Source organism: Pipistrellus hanaki (genome assembly GCF_964339955.1).
Source record: "Pipistrellus hanaki genome assembly, chromosome: 4".
Classification (NCBI taxonomy): Eukaryota; Metazoa; Chordata; class Mammalia; order Chiroptera; family Vespertilionidae; genus Pipistrellus; species Pipistrellus hanaki.
The window spans coordinates 94,982,829-95,007,215 of record NC_140506.1 but is presented as its reverse complement, the minus strand read 5'-3'; the positions used below and the strand labels follow the sequence as shown (position 1 = coordinate 95,007,215).

General features: G+C 46.2%; 1 protein-coding gene across 5 annotated transcripts in view; it reads left to right on the top strand.

Annotated features, from left to right (window-relative positions):
- Positions 1-24,387, top strand: part of LOC311622128 (acyl-coenzyme A synthetase ACSM1, mitochondrial-like) — a 93,715-nt gene that overhangs the window by 10,794 nt on the left and 58,534 nt on the right. For 2 of the 5 annotated variants that reach the window (XM_084882942.1, XM_084882945.1), the window contains 10 exons: positions 57-264; positions 2,935-3,075; positions 6,270-6,429; positions 7,409-7,488; positions 10,490-10,613; positions 12,771-12,851; positions 13,330-13,431; positions 20,684-20,811; positions 21,805-21,904; positions 23,230-23,349. In XM_084882942.1, coding sequence (XP_084739068.1) covers positions 57-264; positions 2,935-3,075; positions 6,270-6,429; positions 7,409-7,488; positions 10,490-10,613; positions 12,771-12,851; positions 13,330-13,431; positions 20,684-20,811; positions 21,805-21,904; positions 23,230-23,349 — 1,244 coding nt within the window. The other 3 variants (XM_084882946.1, XM_084882943.1, XM_084882944.1) reach the window with 3 other exon arrangements.

The following is a 24,387-nucleotide window of genomic DNA, read 5'->3' as shown; positions in this document are numbered from 1 at the left end:
CCTGAAACCCGTGGTTGTGAAAGAGGAAGTGAAACAATTTTTTTTCTCATCCCCAGGGATTGTCTTCATGCCAGGGACAACCCAGATGAAGGCCAAGGACATTCTCTATAGACTGAAGGAGTCTAATGCCAAGAGCATCGTGACCACAGATGCCCTTGCCCCGGATGTGGACTCTGTGGCTTCTCAGTGTCCCGCTCTGAAAACCAAGCTCCTGGTGTCTGACCACAGCCGTGAGGGGTGGCTGGACTTCCGATCTCTGATTAAGTGAGTTTCAGGTCTGATGGAGGTGCTCTCTGAGGAACTGTGGGAGAAGGCCATGCACACCCAAGCGCTGTAGACACACAGCTGTTGGTAGGAAGCTCACCAGGCCTGTCTCCAGAAACCTTTTCCCAGCTATGTCCCTGACCTGCTGTGTGACCCTGGGCTCCTTCCTTCCCTTCTCTGAGCCAAGGTTGCTTCATCTGTAACATCAGGACATTGCATTTCTATGCTTCTCTCCCTAAGCTTGATCGCCCCTGGGATGTGAAAGAAGATGTATCATCAGAGGATTACTGTGTTTCAAGCTTCATATAGGTGGGAATCAAAAGACTATTCACATATAAATATACATATATATGAATAAGGTGAAAGAGAGGTTAAAATGGATCCTTAAGGTGAAAGTTGAGACTGTAAGAAAAAATGAGTATATGACTGGCAGGGGCTTTTGGGGCAAACATCTCCCAGGGTGTGGGTGCCCTTAGAGAGTTAGGGAAATGTCAGAGAGACCCTCCCCCTCCAATGCTTTAATTCTGTGAGCCTTCAGGCGTTTTTTATACTTTCGACATAAGAAATGCCCAGACCTTCAGGACACTTTTATGAGTTTATTTGAGCCAAACTGACAACATATTCTGGGGAGCAAGACCTCAAATGTTCAGGAGGAAAACTGTTTTGTAGTTTCTTTCATGCATTTGAAATTCAGGAGGGGACACAAGAAAGCCTAAGGTGGGAAAAGCCAGGTGGGATTGGATTACAGGACATTAAGATTCTGTGCTCTCTTGAGGGGTCACTCCCCCTTCAAAAGATATTACTTTCTGTATTTCAAGGGTGTGTTAACCTAGATGCAGAAGAACTATGGACAGGCTAGCTTAAGGCAAAGATAAACCTTTCACCAGAGAAGCTCTGTGTCAGGGGCCTGCCTCCGCCATGCCCTGCCAGACAGGGATTTATGATCAGAGCACCTGTGAGCTTAGTTCACAGAGCCCCTGTTCCACCCACAGCTCAAACCTTGCTGGGTGTATTTTCTTTGTCTCTTTTATTTATCTGAGGTAACACTGGTTTATAACGTATAAGTTACACTGGGTTGGTTTTCTTGAAATAACCCCTCTGTTTTTAAAGTAAAATGTTATTCAACCCCAAAAGGGAAACACAGTGACGTCACACCTTGTGGTGGACTCTAAGGTCCAGAGTTGGGGCTCTTCCTCCAGGGAGCGTGCCCTCATCTCCCCCTGTGCTACCTTTGCCTCTCCCTCCTCAAAGCCAAGGGCCCTTCTTCTGTCTGAACTTGTTTGCTGAGCCAATGCAGCCCCTCTGGCTCATCTCTACTAACTCTGTGGCTTCTAGATAAACTTTCTTTTATAATTTGAATAAACAAATAAAGTCAGAGAATTAAATAAACAAAAAACTTAAAAAAATAATACTGTTGCCAAGTCCTCCTGGCTCAGTGGTTGAGCTTCGACCTATGAAGCAGGAGGTCGAGGTTCCATTCCTGGTCAGGGCACATGCCCAGGTTGCAGGCTAGATCCAAGGTGGGGAGGCATGCTGAAGCAGCCAATCAATGATTCTCTCTCATCATTGATATTTCTACCTCTCTCTATCTCTCCCTTCCTTTCTGAAATCAATAAAACATATTTTAAAAAATAGTACTGTTGAAAAATCCCTTAAATTGCTCAGAGTCAGGACTGTACCATTTCCCAGCAAAAGCCAGTGTTCCCTCCAGCATTGAATGATCTGCAGTTTTTTTGATCAACACAGGAAGCTCACAAGCACAATCATCGCCAGCCAGCCCCCAGAGACTGAGTGTAGCAGCTCCCAGGAATCAAGGCCCAGTGATTCGTTCTTCTCTCTCTCTCTCTCTCTCTCTCTCTCTCTCTCTCTCTCTCTCTCTCTCTCTCTCTCTCTTGCTTTTTCAGCTCCTTCCCCCTTCCCCACTTACCACCAAGGTTATGGAGTGAAATTCCTGTAAAGTTAGCTTGTATGAAAGCAAGCTTAGCAGTGTAAGAGGACAGTCTACACACCACACAGGGTTTGAACCCTGGCTCTGCCAATTGCTGGCTGTATGTCTTCACGGAAGTTACCTAACCTCTCTGAGCCTCAGTTTCCTCATCCCCAAAGGGAGCATGACAAGTTGGGCATAATTACCTCTTGGGATTGCTCTGAAGATTGAATGAGTTCTTCTTTTTTAGACATTTACTAGTAGTGTATTTTGGGAAACAGTAAGTTCTATTTCAATGTTTGTTAAATTATAAAATACTAGGCTGTGTTTTCCCTATTCTTTAAATGAAGAAATGTCAGTGTTCTTACCCAAGTCACCCATAAACTCTGTTTGATGCTTCAGACCTGGAGACCAGTTTTCCTCCAGTGTTGCAAAACTGCAGTTTCTGCACTGGCCAGGTAGCTCAGTTGGATAGAGTCCCAAGGTTGTGGGTTTGATTTCTGGTCAGGGCACATATAAGAATCAACCAATGAATGCATAAAATGTGGAACAGCAAATCCACGCCCCTCTCTCTATCACTCTCTCTCTCTTTCCTTTCTTCCCCACCCCTTCCTTTCTCTGAAATCTGTACAAGGAAACAAGTCAGGTTTTTGACTTTGATCCTCATGTTGTTTCTTTGGCTTACCCTGAGGGTGGAGCCAGGAGACTTGACTTCTCTCCTTTTGTGTTCAATCCCTTTGTAGATCAGCATCCCCAGATCACACCTGCATTAAGTCAAAGACCACGGACCCAATGGTCATCTTCTTCACCAGTGGCACCACCGGCTTCCCCAAGATGGCAAAACACAGTCATGGACTTGCCTTGCGACACTCCTTCCCTTCATGGTAGGAAAGAGGGCACCGACTTAGACGCTGGGTCACACCCTGGGGCAAGGAGTGTGTGTGTGTGTGTGTGTGTGTGTGTGTGTGTGTGTGTGTGTTGGGAAAGGTGTTCCAAGTAGAACAAGTCCATCCTTCTTCTCCCTTCTGCTCTCTTCGGTTCAGACCACTGGGGGTGTCAGAGGCGAAGGTCTGGACTTCTAAGTGTGTGTTGACAGCAGCCTCCCAATGACAAGGGGGTCCTCCCTGAGCACCTTCACAGGTGTGGAGGAAACATGGGTGGAGGAAGCAGGCATTCTGCAAGCTGCACAAATGACAAGCCATGTGTCTTTGTCACTGGTTCCAGGTTTGGTGGGAGGAGGACAGAAAGTTCTAGCGATGTGAACTGTACAGATAGGGAGGTTGAGTTTCCCAATCATGAGCCATTAGGGGGAAGTAATACCTGGAACCAAGCACCTGCCTTTAACCTAAAAGAAAGCATGGGAGAGGCCGAAGAGAAAGCCTTGGGTTAACTATGTAATCATCTGTAAACCAAAAATCTTTTCCCTCCTACTTCCTCCTCCCCAACTAGTAATATGCAGACGAGATTAAGTTCTGTGAGGAAGTATGGTGTAAGGTTTGAGGTGCATCAAACTGACCACCAAGATATATTAAAGGAAAGTTTATTCCCCAGTGATGAACAAGACTCATTATGGAGGGAGAGAAATCAGAATTAAAGGAGAGGGGAGAGGAGAAAGTACCCAGGGTGGGACAGGAAGGGGTGGGCACCAGGGCACTTCGGCACACGCTGATTGGTGGTTCAGTGTCTTGGGGATGTGTCTGTGGCAGATGTCAGTAATGTCATAACTCCGCCCACCAGCTTGGGGGAGGAGGATCTCACATATGGGACTTGGTTGCATAGACTGTAAGGAGGATTTTCCAAGAGGTTAGGGGCCCCTGGGGGTCATTGCCAAAGGTGGCAGCTCCTACCTTGACTTTTCCAAACAAGTCTGATCCCCTGGGTGTATTGCTGGAATATCTATGTTTAGTCTTTAAGACCCGACCTTGAAGAAGCATGTGCTTTCTCAGGATATTTACCCTGCTCATTGTATCTAGAGGTTAAATTTAGTTCAAGCTGTTGTCACAATACGAGGTTAACAGTGCAGGCTTTCGGGGCTGTTTTGGTTCCTAAAGCCAAACAAGCCCCTTAGCCTTCTCTTTCACAGAAATGTGTATCAAAGAAATATGCTTATCTGTCTCTCAGGATCTGCTGGTCAGCCCCAGCATTTTATGTTTTTTTTTTGTACCTTATTAAGCAAAGCAGGGTCAGAGAGGTGTTTTGTGGACACTGGACATCTCTGCTAATGGTATCACTTGATCAGCAAAACCCTGGAGGAATGGGCATGGAAAGAATGGGAAAGTTTATGTGTAGTCAGAATAACACAAGCAAAGGCACCAAGATATAAAAGGTAACATTCATAGCCCTGCTGGTGTTGCTCACTGATTGTGCATTGACCTATGAACTTGGCTTAATGGTAAGTCAAGGCACATGCCCAGCTTTTGAACTCCATATGGTATGGGGCATGAAGGAGGCAGAAAATCAATGATTCTCTTCACCATTGATGTTTCTCTCTTTCCCTGTCCCTTTCTCTATGAAATGAATAAAAAATATATTTTTTAAAAAGTAGCACTCATAGAACTAAAGAGATATGAAAGCAGCTGATACTCATCTGTCAGGGAGGCACAGATGGGAGTAGCTGAGAAAGTGAGTTGGGACCCAGAGCACACAGGGTCATGGGGACTTTGGTGTAGAGATTGGGAAAACAATGGGTGTTATTGAAAGGTTGTGAACAAGGGAGAGACCTAATCAAATGTGTATTTTGAAAAGATCGCTGTGGCTGCAGGGTGGAGAATGGCTGGGGAAAATAATAGATTTAGAAAGACCTGTTAGAGGGTCTGAGAATAATTTCGGTGTAAGATGGTGTTGGCTTGGACAATTGCTGAGGACAGAGAGGAAGTTAAGAAGTCTGAGATTTCAGGAGATAGAATGGGAGGGTGTGCTGGCTAAATGTGGGCGTTGGGAGAGGCTGGAGAGTCAAGGTGGACTTTGGGTTTTGAGCTTGGACAGTAATGACATTCAATGAAACACAGAGAGCACTGGAGAAGAATTAGTCCAGGGAGGCAGGAGAGATTAGGACACTCTGTGTTTGAGATGCCAGAGAGATATCCCAGAAGAGATGCCCAGTGGACACTTGGGTCTGCAGCTCAGAACAGAGGTCCCTAGCTTGTAATTTCCTGTGGGTGAGCCACAGCCCTAAGAGATGGGAAGAGAAGGTGTGAATGGCTCTCCAGGCCCCTCCCTACTAACAGAGAGCTCTTCAAAGCCATAGCTTGCTAAGGGACGAATTGAATTTTTCTCAAGGAATTCTGCACACAGAGGTCCCTCAGAAGCAGTAAGTCGGTGGAAAAACGCTTCAATCCTAGCTGAGTAGCTACTGGATTCAATTTTCTGTCTCTCCATCTACCAGCTGTTTCTGTTGTGTGTGTGTGTGTGTTTTTAAAAATGAAATCTTTATTGTTCAATGTATTACATATGTCCCTTCCTCCCCACCCCCATTCCCTCCTTGTAGCCCACCTCATCCCCTGTATTAAATTATTATTTTTTAGTTAATCTTCACACGAGGGTATTTGTTTTTCATTGATTTTTTAGAGAGTGTGGGAGGGGGAGAGAGAGTTAGAAACATCGATGAGATGTGCCTACTGGGGATGTGCCTGCAAACAAAGTACATGCCCTTGATCAGAATTGAACCTGCGAGCCATATGTCCTCAGGCCGACACTATCCCCTGAGCTAAACCATTTAGGGATTTCTGTTATGTTTTGATGCTGTTCTCAGAAAGGCTGCTCCCTTATCCCTGATGGCTGCCAGCATTGCCCCAAACTCTACCAGTAACATATTTGAATCCAGAAAAAGAGCAACAGACTCCATCCCAGTTTTCCCAGCCTTAAGGGTCATTATGATTGAACCAGTTGAAGGGGCATTTGACCAGGAAATCCAATTGGCTTGCTTTTGGGACTGGGGTGGGAGTGAGTCTGGAGCCCCACACTAACTGCATAAATTCAGAGTGATTGGGGTGGCTCTCTGTCTCAGAACTAGATTTTCCAGCCCTTGGTCACATGCTCTTGTGCTTACAAAGCTGAGGCCACTGTATTTTGGAGTTAGCAGGAAATTGCTGAAGCTGAAGGCCTCTGATGTCCTCTGGTGCATGTCAGATCCAGGTTGGATTATGGCTGCTGTGGGGACCCTGTTTGAACCATGGACAGCAGGGTCTACAGTCTTCATCCATCATCTGCCCCAGTTTGACCCTAAGGTCATTGTAGAGGTAAGAGGATAATCTCTCAGTGTCAACAAACTCCAGGAGAAACTCATGTTTCAGGCTCAAAAGCTGGCCCCTGTGGAGAATAGTGTATGGAACAAAACAGCCCATTAGGGTGATATAACCTGGGCTCTGGGTGTCTCAAAATGTGTGGCACTGCATCAGTCAGTGAACCACCCAGAATACACATTTTGAGAAATTAAAGCAACCAGCACAATCTCAGGTCTCCTGGCTCCTCCAGGGCCAGGTGGCTGGTTTGTGTGTGAACTGACAGAAGTGTTTAAAAGCAGAGCCCTTGGAATATGTTGGTTCCAGTTCCTTTTCAAACCTTTAACATTTGTTACAGGTAACCTCACCTCTCTGAGCTCAGTCTCCTCACCTGTCAGATGGGAGTTTTAATAATTATGATTTCATAAGATTTTTGGGAATATTGAGATGATATGGGCAAAGCGTGTAAAGTGCTTAGCCATCAGGCCTGCACCTGAAAACACTCAGGAACTGGCAGCAGTAGCTGTTACTGTTAGGTGTACATCATGGTGACAATTGAAGTTGCCTAGATAAACCCTTTCAAATGACTTCCTGCACCTGACCTTGCTGTTTGTGTCTGCACTCACTGCACCCTGGCTTTCCTTCCCAGAACTGCCTCTCTACCTCTCAAGCCCAGGCCCCGCCCCTCACCACTGTGGGGCCTGTTCTTCTCCAGGCCCTTCCATTGGAGCCCCTCACTACTCATCTTTAATCCATTATGCCCTTTCTACTATATTATCAATCTCTCACTTTTCATCAACTCTACTTCCTCAGTCCATAAACACATTCATGTTCAATATACAAATACTGAAAGAATCAACAAATAAATGGGCTCTCTTAGAAGGGAGATCAGGAAAAAAAAAAAAAAAAGGTAATAATTGGCCAGTACTTTGTTGTTGTTGGCCAGTATTTTTCATCTTAACAATAAATATAATATTTTTCTCTGTTCACCTTGTAGACATTCTTTAAATACCCTATCACCCAGTGCCTTACTGCGCCCTCTGTATTTCGAATGATTCTGCAGCAGAATTTTAGCAGGTATGTAGAAGTGGCTTGTTGTAATCACAATCTTTGGGTAGGAGGTTACGGAGTCTGTGTCACCGTGGTCTTGTAGGTGGGGAACACGCTCTTGCACAGGGTTGGGAGGAAAGAATCCCAAGGATCCACACACAGGAAATTGCGATGTGGCAATGTGGTTTATTTGTAACGTAACATCAATAGAGTTCTCCTCTGGGCTTCCCAAGGCCCATCTTGGCCCTGCCCTGGAAAAGTCCAATCTCATCTTCAAAGCCCAAAGCCTGGAGTTTCTGCTTTATGACCCTTTGGGCCTGGAAGTCTCCCCCAGGCCCTGGTGCCTGTAGACTTGCACGGTCCATGCTCCTGGGCGGGAGGGACAGGAACAAATTGGGCCAGTGGGGTCCCAGGCAAGAGAGGGAGAGCCAGCATTACCCTCTGGTTCTCAACCAGGAGCTTTTTCAAAACAACCAGTTAACTTCCCAAGATTCCAGGGGCATGCACTGGGTCCACCTTTAGTCAACTATCTTATTCCAGGTCAGACTGACAGCCTCTGTCATCCAACACCTCCCCCTGTGCCAGTTTGACTTTACTGGGCAGTTCCTGATCTCCCCCGAATCCCCCTTCACACAATTCTGAACCAGAGGGGGGAGAGATGGGTGTTAATCCCCTTGGGGAGAATATGCTGCAATTTCTTGGGTGTGAAACAGACCTCTGCTTCCCAGCTGACTGTGATCAACATTGTCAGCCTCTCCCCTGGCTATTTCTTTCAATACTAGCCAAGGATGGTAATGGTCGGACTGTTGCAATCTGGTTCTTTGAGGTCAGTGAGAGCTAGTGTGTATGTGTGTGTGTGTGTGTGTGTGTCTGTGTGTGTGTGTGTGTGTGTGTGTGAGAGAGAGAGAGAGAGAGAGAGAGAGAGAGAGAGAGAGAGAGAGAGAGAGAGAGATGTTGGCAGTGATAATTACCAGCCAGGCGAATTTGTTTGTTAAGCAGGAGTAAGATAGTAATGTAACAGTGAACCTTGCACCATTGTGTCCCCACCCCCCCAAACCTTTTTATTGTGAAATAACAAACCCACAGAAAAATACATAAGACATAAATTTGTAGATGAAGACATTGTTGAAAATTGACCCAGTATGTAACTACTCACTCAAGTCACAGTAAGAAAACATTGCCAGCCCCAGTGACCTCCTTAGACCTCTCCAACTCCCCTAAAAGAACCTACTATCTTGACTTTTATGGTGTTCCCTCATTTGTGTGTTTTTTCTTTTTTCCCCTTGTAGTTTCCCTTCTAAGGAAATATTCTGAAACTGATCAGTCTATTTTACTTGCTTGTGAACTTTGTAATGATATTATTCTGTAATGTCTGGCTTCTTTTTTTTAAAATCATATTTTTAAGATGTGCCCACGTTGCATCATATTGCTGTAGTTAACTTTTATTGCCGTATAATATCCCATTTTGTACAAGTCCACATTTTTTTCAAAACGTTGTACCACTAATGGACATTTAGATGGTTTCATTTGAGGGGGATTGATGACTAGCACTGTTCTTGCACATTCACCCTGTGCACTCACTATGTGGTGTATTTCTAGGAGAAATTGCTGAGTCACACTGACACCGCATCCTACCCCCTATTTTTCAAAGTATCCAATCAGTATGTGTGCCTTTGTTCCACATCTTTGGCAAGATTTGTTCCTGTCAGAGTCTAATTTTTACCAATCTGATGGATGTAGTGTTATTTTTCTATAACTTTATTTTAGTATTTCCCCTTGTTTGTAGATTAGTTTTGAGCTAATCTTGTCTTTGAGATATATTTACATATTTTTTAGAGACTCTAAAATGGAAATGGCTGCTTCAAATATCAGACCTAATACCTTTTAGACACAGAGTTAAAATGACAAGTACTTGAACAACTACCCTTACGAAGCTAACTCTGAAATATAACTTGCTTTTATTCACAAAGCTTCCATCCCAGCATGCCCTTGGAGTCTGCCTCTATCTGTATTTAAAAGCTCATATGACAGACACTTTTTGCGACATTCCTCAGATGATAAAATTGGTCCAAACACAGTAAAAATTCAATCAGGGCATCACTAATGACTCCATTGGAGACTGTGGTAATTTTACCTACTTTGGAGCAAAGTCCAGACAAGTGAGGAAGACACCCCTAATGAAATCAGCCCCCTGGTCCACCACTCCTGACTCTATGTATCAGGAGAGGTCACAGTTGGGGTTTGGTGCATGGGAATTGGAGCCAGAGGTCTGCCACTACCCTCATCTCCAAGAATTGGTCCAGCTCAGCCTGCTGATGATGTTCAGACCTCAGTCACTTCTCCTCATTTCCTTTAGGGAGTCCATTATAATCTTGATTGTTTTTGTATTATTTCTGGGAATTTTCCTGGCAGAAATGGAGGAGAAATAACGTATAGCAAATGGTGTGCCTAGTACAGGATATATCTGCTACAGCAGACATTTTTGTTCTCTCCAAAATTCCTTCTTAAAAAACTGCTACCCGTGACCACTCCTGGTTTCCCACACCCAGCTCAATCTTCCATGATGACCAGAGCAATTCACTGAATATCCCTGACTTGCATTCTCCACTCAGGGACACAAAGCCCTTCAGTTCACATAACCCATCTCCCCCAAGGCAGGAAGTGCAGTCCCATAACCCCCAACGTGTCCCCGGAGTCCCAGCCTTCACCCCCTCGCGGTTTATAAAACATCGCTCTTTCCACATAGGAGCTTCCCTCAGACGAGGTTTCAATGTCCAAATTTAGTTGGATCCCTAACTGAACCCCTTAGCCTCATCATCCCCCCCCCACCCATCACCCCACTGAAGAACAATTTATAGGGATTGACACCTGGAAGTAAATGACATCCAACCAGAAGTGAATTACATCCAACCGGAAGGCAAGTAAGAAAGTGAGGAAACAGAAAGGTATATAGGCTCCCCACTCCTGGGTCTGAACAGGAGGGCCAAGGCCTGCTCTGAAGCTCTGTGGACACCTTGTCTCCCCCAAGCCTCAGGTTCCCCACTCTGGAGCATTGCACCACTGGCGGGGAGGCCCTGCTGCCCGAGGAGCAAGAGAAGTGGAAAGAAGAGACGGGCCTTCTGCTCCACCAACTCTATGGACAGTCAGAAACGGTAGGTGGACAGACCGCACAGGGCCACTCAGCCCGGCAGAGGAGCTGAATCTGCAAGAGCATGTGCACAGGCCACACTGTGTGCACAGGACTCACTGTGTGCACAGGACCCACTATATGCACACCCAGCAGAGGGCAGCTCTGGAGTTCCAGGCTCATTGGCTCCATATCAGTTTGCAGAGAGACAATTCACACACATTCTTTGACTTGTCAAGACCCTAGTGTGCTGATGGCTATTAAGCAAAACCTTCCATTGGGGTCTGAGGACAGGGCTACATCCCTGGGATCAGAGAGCTATTGTAGAAGGAGCAATGTCAATGGAGGCCCCACCTACGAGTGCTGCCATTGTCATCTCCCTCCCTAGAGCTGCAGTCATAGGGCCAGGCAGGAGCTGGCCTCGAAGCTCATCTCTGGGTGTGTATGAGGGCAGCACACCTGTGATTGTGGTGAATGAGCAGGAGGAGGGGAGGGAGCACAGGCAACACACACACACACACACACACACACACACACGCAGTGCGATCCCCAAGGATGTCACTGAGCACACAGTGGGCGGGCCGTGCAGCCTGCTGTGTTGTCTGGACCCTCAAGGGCTTCAGTGGTAGGAGGAGAGACTATCTCTTTCCTGAAGCATCCTCAACCCCCTGATGCTGACACAGCCCCTCACCCACCTCCCACCATCCGGTCAGCTCACAGAGTCACCCCCCTCAGGACCTATAGGGCAGGCTCTCTTGGTCTTAATTCACATATTTGTCTGACGGTGTATTGTTTTTGAGAAAAATGTATTATTTTAGTCAGTGAAGTGGTCTGCTTCCAGGCCTGAGAAATGGGAGGGCTCTAGGCCTGACCTTGCATGGCTCAAAGTTCACTGTTGGACGAGGAGAAGCACCAGCTACACCCATAACCCCGCACCTTAGTGAGGACTGCTTGAGCCACAGAATACTCCCTCCTGGCTGCATGGAGCCTCATTGCTCAAAGCTTTGCAACCCGCTCACTCACCTGTGGGTGTTGCCATGTCCTGAAGTGTGAGCAGCAGCTTGGAGAGGCAGACCTTCTTCTGCCAGGAGCTCAGGTCTCAGCTCCTCTCAGCATCGCCAATGGAAGCATGAAGCTCATAGGTATACCGTGGAGCCTGCCAGAAGCTTGACTTCCCTGTCTCCAAAATGGGAATAGAATGCCGACCTTGCGGGTGGTGGCTAGGGGACTGGAAGGGAATGTGTAAGCCCCGGAGTTACCCAGCCTGCAGAGCCCCCAGGGCCAGCCTGCTGTCCGCACTGATGTGGGGGTCGTGGGCCAGCTGTCAGGGGTGCAGAGCAGAAGGGGCATCTCTAAGCTCAGACACTGGATATCTGTAGAGGGAAACATGCCCAAACGTCAGAATAAGGCCTCTTGGCAACAACAGAAATGCAGGGGAAATGCCACCGAAGGAGGATCTCCTGGGACCTCTCCTGGGGCTTGAGTCTGGGCTGGTTGCCCTAAAGATCCAGGTGAGCTCACGGGTGCAGACCTGAGCAGCTTCCTGCCCTGCAGGCCCTGAGAAAGGGTGTGGCCTGGCCCCTTTGACAGGGGAGACCAGGGCATTAACACATCTGTGTGACTGAAGGCTTAGCTTTAGGACAGATGTTAGCTTCAGAGAACCAGGAAGGAGGCATAGTTCATCAGGAGGGCAAACGGGGGTGGGAGTGGTGGCAGAGGCACAGCCTCAGTGATTTCAGTGATTTCAGGCTGATTGGCCCCAAATCCGTTTACAGAGAGACATTTCACAGTTTTCGACCCGAGGGCAGAGGAGGCAGGTTTCTGTCAGGTTCAGTCTTGAGTAAGTGTTGGTAAAATGGACACATGTCTGGCATGCAGTGGGCACTCCCCCACCCAGCACACTCCCACAGCCCCGAGCTCAGCCCTTTGCTCCTCTTTTCCCCCACAGGAGGACCCTGTGGAACTGGCAGCCAGCACTGGCCCAGTGCATGTCACATGTTGGGCTCAGTGACTGTCTGCTGAAGAGCTGGGTCAATGCCCTGAGCCCAGCGCGAAGAGCTCCCAGCTCCCCCACAGGCTCTATGAGCAGTATGTGTGAGCAGCGGTGCTGTGAACCATTGTTGCTGCTCTGTGATCGGCCTGAACCCATTGACAACTGGTCTTCTCTTCCTTTTGTGCACAGGGATTTACTTGTGGTACTCCCCGGGGCTCACAGGTCAAGCCTGGTTCCATGGGGAAAGCGATCCCACCCTTCGACGTCCAGGTTTGGTCCTAAAGGCGTGGCCAGGGAGCACTGAGGGCTCAGCTGGGATCAACCCCGTGTGACACCAGGTGGCAAAAGAGCCGTGCCCCCTACCCGAATTGTCCTTCCTCCTCTCCTAGTTCCCTTCTGGTTTCCTGGGAGAGTCAGTACTGTGGGCATCAGTATAGCTCACCCTGCTAGCCAAGGCCATGGCGCACAGGTCCTGGGGGTGCCCGGCAGCTCTCTCCACCCTCCGGCTTTTAGCTTGTCCTGACCCCTGTTTTCTAGCTTGAAGACACATGAGTTGTCCAGACCAGGAAACAAACACACCCATGACTTGCTGATTTCAAAGACTTGACAGCTTCATTCTGTTTCCTGACAGGGATCTCTCCATAGTCCCCACTGGTGTCACACGCATAAGCCAGGCAGAGGTGGAGGGAGCAGGGGAGACAGGAGGGCTGGGAGCCCTGCAGGGGGCCTCACAGACCTCTTTCTCCAGATCATCGACGACAAAGGCAACATCCTGCCGCCCAACACTGAGGGCAACCTTGGCATCAGGATGAAGCCCACCAAGCCCATCGGCCTGTTCATGTTGTATGAGGTGAGGGCGCCCCGCCTGCTGCTCCCTGGCCCGAGCACCCCTGCAGCGATAAGGGAGGGCACCCAGCTCTGCATCCTAAGACTCCTCCCATCTCCCGTTATGTGCTCCAGTTCAGTGAAGCCAGGTCTAGTTCACACAAAGCTCACAGCCTTTCCTTTCCTGACCCACGTGGCACTGATGTGGTGGACAAGCATGGCTTCAGAATCATCGGACTTGGGGGCTGATTAAGAATGCAGGCTTCGGCTGGGTTCATATCCTACTCTACAATTTAGCAACAGGGCGTGCGCAAACCTAGTAACTGTCCTGAGCCTCCTGAGGCCTCCCTTACCCCCACTTCTCAGAGAAAACACAGACCGTAGGAATCATGTGTTTTCCAATGTCAAAGACATGGCAGAGCTAAGGTTCAAACTCAAGTGTTTCAGCCCCATAACCTAATGGGAAATCCAGGGATTACAGAAACTTGTGATGGCTCTAAGGAAACTTGCTCAGACTCCTGACCAGATAAATCCTAGCCCTCCCAGGGTAGTAGAGGCTACTAAGAGGAGATTCTCATCTTCCAAGATGAGCATGGAAAGGGGGGCACACCTGAAATGGATCTCAGATTCCATATCCTTTTTCCAAAAGAACAGCCATCAGAGGCTCTTTAGGTGTCACTGTTGTCATCACTGTAGCCTCCAGGTGGCGCTGCTGCTCACATGATACTATGGACCAACAGTAAAAAGCACTGGTTAAACCATTCATCAATTTTGTTGAATCTTTTCAAAGATCCAGCTCTTGGTTTCACTGATTTTTTTGTATTGTTTTTTCAGTCTTTATGTCATTTATTTCTGCTCTAATCTTTATTAATTCATTCCTTCTGCTTCTATGGGCTTTTCTTGTCTTCATTGGATTTCTTTAAGTTGAAGGGTAAAATAGTTTATTTTTTTTATTAAAAAATAGTTTTTTGTTTATTTTTTGTTTGTTTGTTTGTTTTGAGGTAGGCCTGTCATGCTATTAACTTCCCTCTCAGGACTGCTTTTGCTGTGTCTCCGAGATTTTGGGTTGTTGTGTGTTCATTTTCATTTGTTTCCACGAAGGTTTTAAAATTTATTTCTTATACCAATCGGTAACCCATTCTTTGTTTGATAACATGCTATTTAGCCTCCATGTGTTTGAATGTTTTGGGGTATTTTTATTGTAGTTGATTTCTAATTGCATTCCATTGTGATATAAAAAGTTGCTTGATATGATTTTGATCTTCTTGAACGTGTAGAGACTTGTTTTGTGTCCTAACATGTGGTCTATCTTTGTGAATGATCCACGTGCTCTTGAGAACAATGTACTATATTCTGCTGCTTTGGGGTGAACTGTTTTATAAATGTCAATTACATCCATCTGATCCAGTGTGTCCTTCAGAGTCACTGTTTCTTGGTCACGTTTTTGTCTGGAAGATCTATCCAGTGAAGCCACAGGGTGCTAAAGTCCCCTGCTATGATTGTATTGTTGTCAATCTCTCCTCTAGCTGTTAAAGACTAGCAGTTTTTAACATATATTTAGGTGCTCCTATATTGGGTGTATTTTTTTTTTCAGGGTTCTATCCTTTTACTGGATCCATCCCTTTTGTATTATGTACTAAAGTGATCTTTGTTGACTTTTGTGATGGCCTTCACTTTGAAGTCTATTTTGTCTGATATGAATATTGCTACTCCAGCTTCCGGAGCCCTTTCCATTTGCATGGAAAACATTTTTTTCCATGCTTTCACTCTTATTGTGTTCATGTCTTTTGTTCTGAGGAGGGTCTCTTATAGACAGCACATAGTTGGCTCATGTTTTTGTATCCATTCAGCTGTTCTATGCCTTTTGATTGGACCATGCATTTTGTTTACATTTAGGGTTATTATTATTTTTAAAATTTAATACATCTTTATTGTGCAGATTTATTACAATTGTTTCTTCTCTCCACTCCCCCATAGGTCCCTTCTACCCAGTTCCCACCTCACTCTCTATCCTTACCTCACCCCCCACTGTCCTCATCCATAGGTGTATGATTTTTGTCTATTCTCTTCCTTATCCCCTATACCCCTTTCCACCTGAAAATTTTCAATCCACTCCCATTCTATCCCCTGATTCTATTATATTCACCAGTTTATTCTGTTCATCAGATTTTTATTCACTTGATATTTTGATTCACTTATTGATAGATATATATTCATTTTTCTTAATTTTTATCTTTATTTTTTTGTTCTTTTTCCTCTTCTTAAAGAATACCTTTCAGCATTTCATATAATACTGGTTTGGTGGTAATGAACTCCTTTAGCTTTTTCTTGTCTGTGAAGCTCTTTTTCTGCCCTTCAATTCTGAATGATACCTTTTCTGGGTAGAGTAATCTTGGTTGTAGGTTCTCATTATTCATCCCTTTGAATATTTCTTGCCACTCCCTTCTGGCCTGCATAGTTTCTGTTGAGAAATCAGCTGACAATCCTATGGGTGCCCCCTTGTAGGTAATTAACTGTTTTTTCTCTTGCTGCTTTTAATATTCTCTCTTTGTCTTTTGCCCTTGGCATTTTTATTATGATATATCTTGCTGTGGTCCTCTTTGGAGTCCTCTTGTTTGTGGTTCTGTGCACTTCCTGGCCTCCGATTCTCAGTGATAGCTTTGCTGGGTAGAGTATTTTTGGCTGTAGGTTCTTGCTATTCATCACCTTGAATATTTCTTGCCATTCCCATCTTGCCTGCCTGGTTTCTGTTGAGAAATCAGCTGACAATCATATAGGTGTTCCTTTATAGGTAACTACTTGCTTTTCTCATGCTGCTTTTAATATTCTCTCTTTGTCTTTTGCTATTGGAATTTTAATTATGATGTGTCTTGGTGTGGTCATCTTTGGATTCCTTTTGTTTGGGGTTCTGTGCGCTTCCTGGACTTGTAAGTCTAATTCTTTCACAGGGTGGGGGAAGTTTTCTGTCACTATTTCTTCCAATATGTTTTCGGTATCTTGCTCTCTCTCTTCTTCTGGGACCCCCATAATTCTGATGTTGGTTCGCTTGAAGTTGTCCCAGAGATTTCTTACATTATCTTCAACTTTATGGATTCTCTTGTCTTCTTGCTTCTGCTGAAGAGTGTCTTCTGGCTCGTTATGTTCCAAATCTTTGACTTGATTCTTGCGATCTTCCATTCTGTTTTTAGGACTTTGTATAATATTTTTTATTTCAGACAATGTATTCTTTATTTCTAGTTGATCCGTTTTCTTATCCTTATAGATCTCGTTTATTTTATTGACCTTTTCTAGGAAATTCTTGAAAAACCTTATAAGCGTGGTTTTGAACTCTATATCCAGTCGCTTTTTGCCCTCCATTTTTTTAGTTTGTGGAGGACAAAAAAGCGACTAGATATAGAGTTCAAAACCACGCCTATAAGGTTTTTCAGGAATCTCTTTCCTTGTCTCGGCATTTTTGCAGCTTCCCTGAGTTGGTAGGTTGGCTTTGTGTGCTAAGGTGTCCTATATGGTTCAATGGGTCAGCCTCCCAGTTACCTGAGGTGGACACTCTTGATGCACCTTTTATGAACTATGTGTACTGCCTTATTGTAGTTAAGTCTTGATTGTTGCTGGTATCACTGGGAGGAACTGACCTCCAGTCCAATCGGTTATGAAGATCAGGTGTGTCTATGCCTGGAGACAGTCTTATTCGACTAGACTTGAAAAATTGTAAAAGCCTCTGTGCTCAGCTTGGATGAGGCAGAGTTCAGGATGGAACCTACAGCCTTGGCTTCCTGTCAGCCCTGCCCTATGGGGTTACTGAGTCTCAGTGTTCCTCAGTGTCCTTTGGTACTTGCTGCTTTGGTACTTGCTGCAAGCACCTCTGAGAGAAAGGTGCCTGCGAGTTTCGCCCACTACCAGACAGTCTGGTCTCTCCCCCAATGAGCCTGGAACTGGGGTTCAGTGCAATTGGAAGTGGGGTTAAGTGCAGTCCAGAGCTTTTGTCTCCTTCCCGCTAGCGCAATCAGTCAACAGTCCATCCTCTGTGCTCACTGTGTGTGCCTCCGAGGCTCTGCCTTTTGCTGCTCCCCTGAGCTTCCGCCTCACAGCCCAGATTCCTCCTTATAAGCCTGGGTCCCCAGGGTCTGGTCTAGACCTGGGGTTCAGTGCATTCGGAACTGGGGCTCAGCACAGTCCAGAGCTTTTGTCTCCTTCACGCTTGGGCAATCTAGCAGCACAGTCAATAGTCCATTCTCTGCTCGCAATGTGCACATCTCTGGATCTCTGCCTTTTGCTGCTCCCCTGAGTTTCCGCCTTACAGCCTAAATTACCTCTATATGCGCCTGGGTCTTCAGGGTCTGGTCTAGAACTGGGGTTCAGTGCAGTCGGAACTGGGGTTCAGCAGAGTCCGGAGCTTTTGTCTCCTTCCCGCTAGGGCAATCCAGTGGCACAGCCATAGTCCATCCTCTGTGCACAATATGCGTGACTCTGGGGCTCTGCCTTTTGCCGTTCCTCTGAGTTTCTGCCTTTTAGCCTAGAATCCCTCTATATGAGCCTGGGTCCCCAAGGTCTCTCCCAGAACTGGGGTTCAGTGCAGTCGGAACTGGGGTTCATCAAATCCAGAGCTTTTATCTCCTTCCCGCTAGTGAATGCCAGCCAGGCACTCAGCCGCTCCCTCCTCTCCAGCTCCGTCCTCTCCCCACACGTGCACCATGTCTCTGTACCTTAGCCTTCTATAGCTCCTCTGATTTTCCTTCTGATTTTCTCTTTCCTTCTAGTTGTAGAATTTCCAGTCAGTCAACTTTCCTGTAGTTCTGGATAATGTCCATTTTGTATTTTAGTTGTATTTTTTGAAATTGTTGTGGAGGCTGCAGTTAGGCGTTTACCTATGTCGCCATCTTGGTTTCTCTCTCAGGAAATTCTTGAAAAATTTTATAACCGTGGTTTTGAACTCTATATCCAGTTATTTGTTTTCCTCCATTTCTTAAGTTTGTGATCTATCTCATTTAGTTTTTATTTAAAAATATATTTTATTGATTTTTTTACAGAGAGAAAGGGAGAGAGTTGGAAACATCGATGAGAGAGAAACATCTATAAGCTGCCTCCTGCATGCCCCCCACTGGGGATGTGCCCACAGACAAGACACATGCCCTTGCTGGAATAAAATCTGGGACCTTTCATTTTGCAGGCTCTACCCACTGAGCCAAACCGGTTTTGGCTGATCTGTTTCTTTGTCTCCACATTTTTGCTGCTTCCCTGAGTTGGTAGGGTGGTCTTGTGTGCTAAGGTGTCCTATATGGGACAATGGGTTGGTCTCCCAGTTACCTGAGGTGGACACTCTTGGTGCACCCCTTTGTGGACTGTGTGTACAGACTTGATGTATTTAAGTGTTGACTGTTATTGATGTCCCTGGGAGGAGTTGACCTCCAGGTCAATTGGTTTTGAGGACCTGCTGTGTTTATAATGGAAGAACTGCTGCACTGGAGACATGCTTATGGGGCAGGACTTGCTTCAGTGAGGCATTGGCGCTCCTTGAGTCTGCCTCTTGAATGTGTCACTTACGTATGTGAGTAGTTGAAATCTGGTGTTGTCTCACAGTGACCACTAGAAACTCTGACTTCTGGATCTCCAATGGGGTGCAGGTCAGCTACTGTCTCAGGCCACTCAACAGGAGCTACAGCATGACCTACAGTTTTCTCCTCTTTGCTTTGAGTTTGGAGGTTTTGGAGCTGTCTGAACAGATCTGAAGTTTGTTTGGTTAAGCTGCAATAGGGCTAAATTTATATGCAAAAGCCACTGCTTGGAGCTAGAGTGGGTTTGTAGATTGTGCAGGTTGGGGTCTCAGGGTGTCACTAAGCTAGGGCGTGGCAATCAGCCATGGTTATCAGTCAGCCATCTCTGTGTTTCCAACTCCCTGCATCCCGTGCCCCAGCACAGTAAACAATGATTGCTCAGCGCACCTCTGCAGGAAAGCTGCCCTCACTTTCAGACCCGATGGCAGATAGTCCAGCTTCTCCCCATAGGAGTTTGGGTCCCCCTCATCTCCCCAGAAACTGGAGTTCAGAGTTACTGGGAGCTTGTCTCCCTTTAGGTTGAAAGAAGCAGTGCAACCAGACACCCGCCGCCAGCCCAATTCACACACCTCTGTACCTCAGCTTTTCAGATCTTCTGCTTGTCTCTTTCCTTCTAGTTGTAGAGCTTCCACTCAGCCAGCCTTCCTGTGGTTCTGGGTGATAGACGTTTTGTCTTTTCGTAGTAGTTTTTAAATTGTTCTGTGAGACAGCAGTTTAGATTTTTTTCTATGCCTCCATCTTGGTTTCTCCTACATTTAGGGTTATTATTGATAGGTTCTTATTTATTGCCATTTTAATTCTGTATGTGTAGGTTTCTCTCTGTTTTTCCTTCTCATTACAGCAGTGCGTATAGAATTTCTTGTAATGCGGGCTTGGTGTGATGTACCCCTTTGGCCTTTTTACCTTGTCTGGGAAGCTCTTTATTTGACTGTCTAATTTGAATGATAGCCTTACTGGATAATAGTGATCTTGGTCTTAGATCCTTGCTTTCCATTACCTTGAGTACTTCATGCTATTCCCTTCTGGCCTATAGAGTTTCTGATGAGAAATCAGGTGTCAGCCTTATGGGAGCTCTTTTGTAGGTAACAGTTTGCTTTCCTCTTCTTGCCTTTAAGATTCTCTCTTGGTCTTTAATTTTTGGCATTTTAATGATGATGTGTTAGGGCATGGGTCTGTTTGGGTTCTTCTTGTTTGGAGTTCCCTGTGCCATCTGAACTTGTGTGAATTTTTCCTCCACCGGGTTAGAGAAGTTTTCTGACATTATTTTGTCAAACATTGACCAGCTGGCTCCTGCACGCCCCCTACTGGGCATTGAGCCCACAACCTGTGCATGTGCCCTGACCAAGAAGTGAACTGGCCCCTTTTGGTACATGGGATGACACTCAAGCAAATGAGCCACACTTGCCAGGTCACAAGCTTCTTTTGAGGATGAGATGAGATGGTACTTGGGGAAGAAAATTCATTTAGAAAAGTTTATTATCACCTTCCATCTGTTCAGCCACTGTGTTATATTAATATCAATTGTCAGTGTATTTTGTACATTAATTGACAGGTAGCATGCATTGAGTGTTATCATGTAAAATAAATAGGCTCAGAGAGATTACAGAAGTTGCACCGGTGCCTGGTGGAGTAAGGAGCAGGATTCAAACTCAGATCTTAGCCCCATGTTGCAGCTCAGCATCTCTAATCTCACTGCCTTCAATAAGAGTGCCCTCCTCTCTGCAGAATGACCCAGTGAAGACAGCCAAAGTGGAGTGTGGGGACTTTTACAACACTGGGGACAGAGCAACTATTGACGAAGAGGGCTACATCTGGTTCCTGGGGAGGGACGATGACATCATCAACGCCTCTGGGTAGGTCTGGCTGACCTGGGCCTGGCAGGCTCTCGGTTGCTACAACATTTCTCCAAGAATTGGGGATGAAACGTGCAGCCTGTTCCTGAATGCAGCCATGTTACAGGGCCCCGGCCTGGGGTATCTGTGCATCTCCTCCAACATCCAAAGAAAGTTCAAGAAGGCCTGGAAGAGCAACCACAGGAGACATCGTGCAATTTAAAGAGGGGATATAGGGTTGGGAAGGGAGACCTTGTTTGAGCGCCCATTTTCCCCCATGGGATGGGGGACATTATTATCTGTGTTTCTCCAATGGGACACATGCCACAGAACAACAACCGCAATACCAGCTAAGCTCATGGAGAACTTACTGTGTGAAAGTACACTGCTCTGTGCTTTGTTCACATAGTGGATGCCATTATTGTGCCTATCTTACAGATGAGAGCACTGAGTCACTGACCAGTGAACTAAGTTGCTGAAAGTTTCCAAGATAGTGCAGGGAGAGGCCCAGATTTGAACTGAGGTAGTGTAGCTCCTGATCTGTTGTCTCTACCACTTAGGTAGTGTAGGGAGAAAAAGTGACACAAGTAACAACTTCTCTTGGATGCATCAGGGAAATTAGGTTTGTTTTACTTTTTAAATTTCTACATTGGATGCTGATGAAGTGAGACAGAATTTCCATAAAGGATTAAGACAAAGTTTGAGGCTCCCAAGTGTACAGTTAGAGTCCTGCTGGGAAGATCCTTGTGCCACACACTCAGCCTCAGGAGGACAGCCTCCCACCCCCACCGCCCACCAGAGGCAGTGAGGGGAAGCCCTGGGCGTATCTGAGCTTGCAATGCCCAGGTCTTCACATCCTGGTCCCTACAGAGCCTTTTCACAATTCTCTGGCTCCCATGGAGGTTTCCCTCTGTGCCCAGGGAAGTCTGACTCCCAAACATGAGATTGGAGGGCCTGGGTCACTCCAGCCCTGTCATCTGCTCAGAAGCAGAGCAGGAACCATTGGTCCCACAGGTACCGCATTGGGCCGGCAGAGGTGGAGAACGCCCTGGCAGAGCATCCGGCGGTGGCTGAGTCAGCTGTGGTGAGCAGCCCGGACCCGACCCGAGGGCAGGTGAGGAGAAGGACAGGAGATCAGGGGATCTGCGTGGCACTGGACAGCTGGTGCAAGGGAATCTTTCAGAGCAGTGGGTATGTGTGCCGCACTTACACCATGTGGGCAACAGGAAGCACTGTAGCATCATCCATGACATCCTGAGTAAATACAGGGTATGCTGGCTCATTTATCCCTCACAACAATGTAATGAGTTAGAAACCCTTACTTATTATGCCCTCCTAATAGACAGAGAGACAGCATAAAGTAGTTAAATAACTTGCCTGAATTATACTGTGGTGGAGCCAGAATGGAAATCTGATCACTCTGTTTCCAATGGATTCACTGGATTTATTGATTACCCACTATATACAAGGCCTGTGCAATTAAATGGGAACATAAATCCGACAGGATAATCTTCCAAATCAAGCTAATGGTAGGACAATTAGTTGCTATGACATGCACTGAGCACCAGAGGTAGATGCTCAATGTTGGAGCTTTCCCGTGGTGATCAGTCCTGGGCTCAAGGCTAGTGAGTGCACTGGCAGTGGCAGGAGCCTCTCTCACCTCTGTGGAGAGCGTGCCTAAGCTGGCAGTCGGACATCCCACAAGAGCTCTGGGACTGCCAGGCTAAAGGATCCCCTCCTCAAGCACACGAATTTCGTGTCCCGGGCCTCTAGTAACAATATAAAAGCAATAAGGTCAGCCCAGCCAATCTGATTCATTGGTTGAGTGTGAACCCAGGAATGAGGTTTGATTCTCAGTTAGGGCGCATGCCAGGTTGCGGACTAGATCCCCAGTAGGGGGCCTGCAGGAGGCAGCAGAGTGATGATTCTGTCTCATCACTGATGTTCATATCTCTCCTCATCCTTTCCTCTCTGAAATCAGTACAAACATATTTTTTTAAAAAAGAAAGAATCAACAACTTCTTAGAAAATATAAAAAAAAACAAGGTCAGTAAGTTACCAAGAACTATTAAATGCCCAGAGGTTCCAGGCACAGAACTGTACATACATTAGTGGTAAAAATGGTGGTGAAAATAATGATGCTGAGGATAATAACAAAGTTAAACTAGGTGCATGTGTTATGTGTACTAGCTCATGGAATCTGAACATAAGGCCACCATGTTCAGCTCCATGGGATGTACTCTGCGCATGTCAGAGAGAAGGAATTTGAGGTTAAGTGATTTTGCAAGGGAAAGGTAGAAATCGAAGTATTTGGATTTGAGCCGTTTCCAAAGGCTGCAGTGTCGGCTTGTTTGCCATTCATTGCATAAACACTTACTTTTTAAACCCGGCCACTGAGTGGCACTTACCCTGAGCCCCCGCTCTGGTTCTGCGTTGCAGGTGGTGAAGGCCTTCATTGTCCTGACCCCACAGTTTCTGTCCCATGACCGTGACCAGCTCATCAAGGAGCTGCAGGAGCACGTGAAGTCAGTGACCGCCCCGTACAAGTACCCGAGGAAGGTGAGTGGGGCCATGCGCGTGCCTTCTGAGCTCCGCTGCCCCGAGTCTGGTCGGGTGGCCGGGAGATGCTGAGCCCGAACACAGAAGGAGCATTTTTCTCTCCTAAGAAGCAATTCGGCTTAGGGGTGGATGCAGCCAACTGCCTGGGATGGAACCTCTGTTCTGGGTCGGAATCCCCCAAATGCGCTGCACATTACCCTGAGGGCAAAAAAATCAGACCAGTGCCCAAAGCTGTTGAAGAAGGCTATTTAACATCTTTCAATATTTGAAAAAGTCATCCAAATCAGCCACTTTCCAAGTTTTAAATGTGATTCATACTAATACACTCGATATTGCCACTCAATACTTACTTATGTACACAACAAATGTTAACAAAATTATATATATCCTTAAAATATGAAGTTCATTCTTTTTTAAGATTCAAAATAATTAGCCTATTCCATGCAATAAACATTAATATTTCAAGGAAAACTATTTTAAATATGATAATGTTACATGTAACAAATAATATTTCAAGGAAAATAATTTTAAATATAACATTTTACAAGCAATAAACATTAATATTTCAAGAGAAAAAATTATTTAAAATATAATAATACTAGAGACTCGCTGCATGAGAGATTCGTGCAATACGCCTTCCATCCCTTGGTTTCCAGCACCAGTTTTCCTCTGGAACCTGGGACCCAGACTTTCGCTTCAGCTGGAGTCTGTGGCCTTTGCTGCAGGCTTCAGCCAGTGCAGCCTTTGTCTTCACTGCAGACTCCAGCTGTAGTCTGCCATCTTAGGTGCAGATTCAGGCTGGAGTCTGTAGTCTTCACTGTAGCCAGAATCCTGCTCCTGTAGATCCCTTCGCCACCTCCTCCCTCAACCCTCCACCTGCTCTCCCTCTCATAGGCTTCATGCCCCACCTGGCCACTCTGGGCCTGGAGCAGCTGGGCAGGTGCCATCTTTCTCCTAATTTGCATATACCCTCCTGATTGTCTGGTGGGCATAGCGAGGTGATGGCTAATTTGCATATTTCTCTTTTATTAGTGTAGA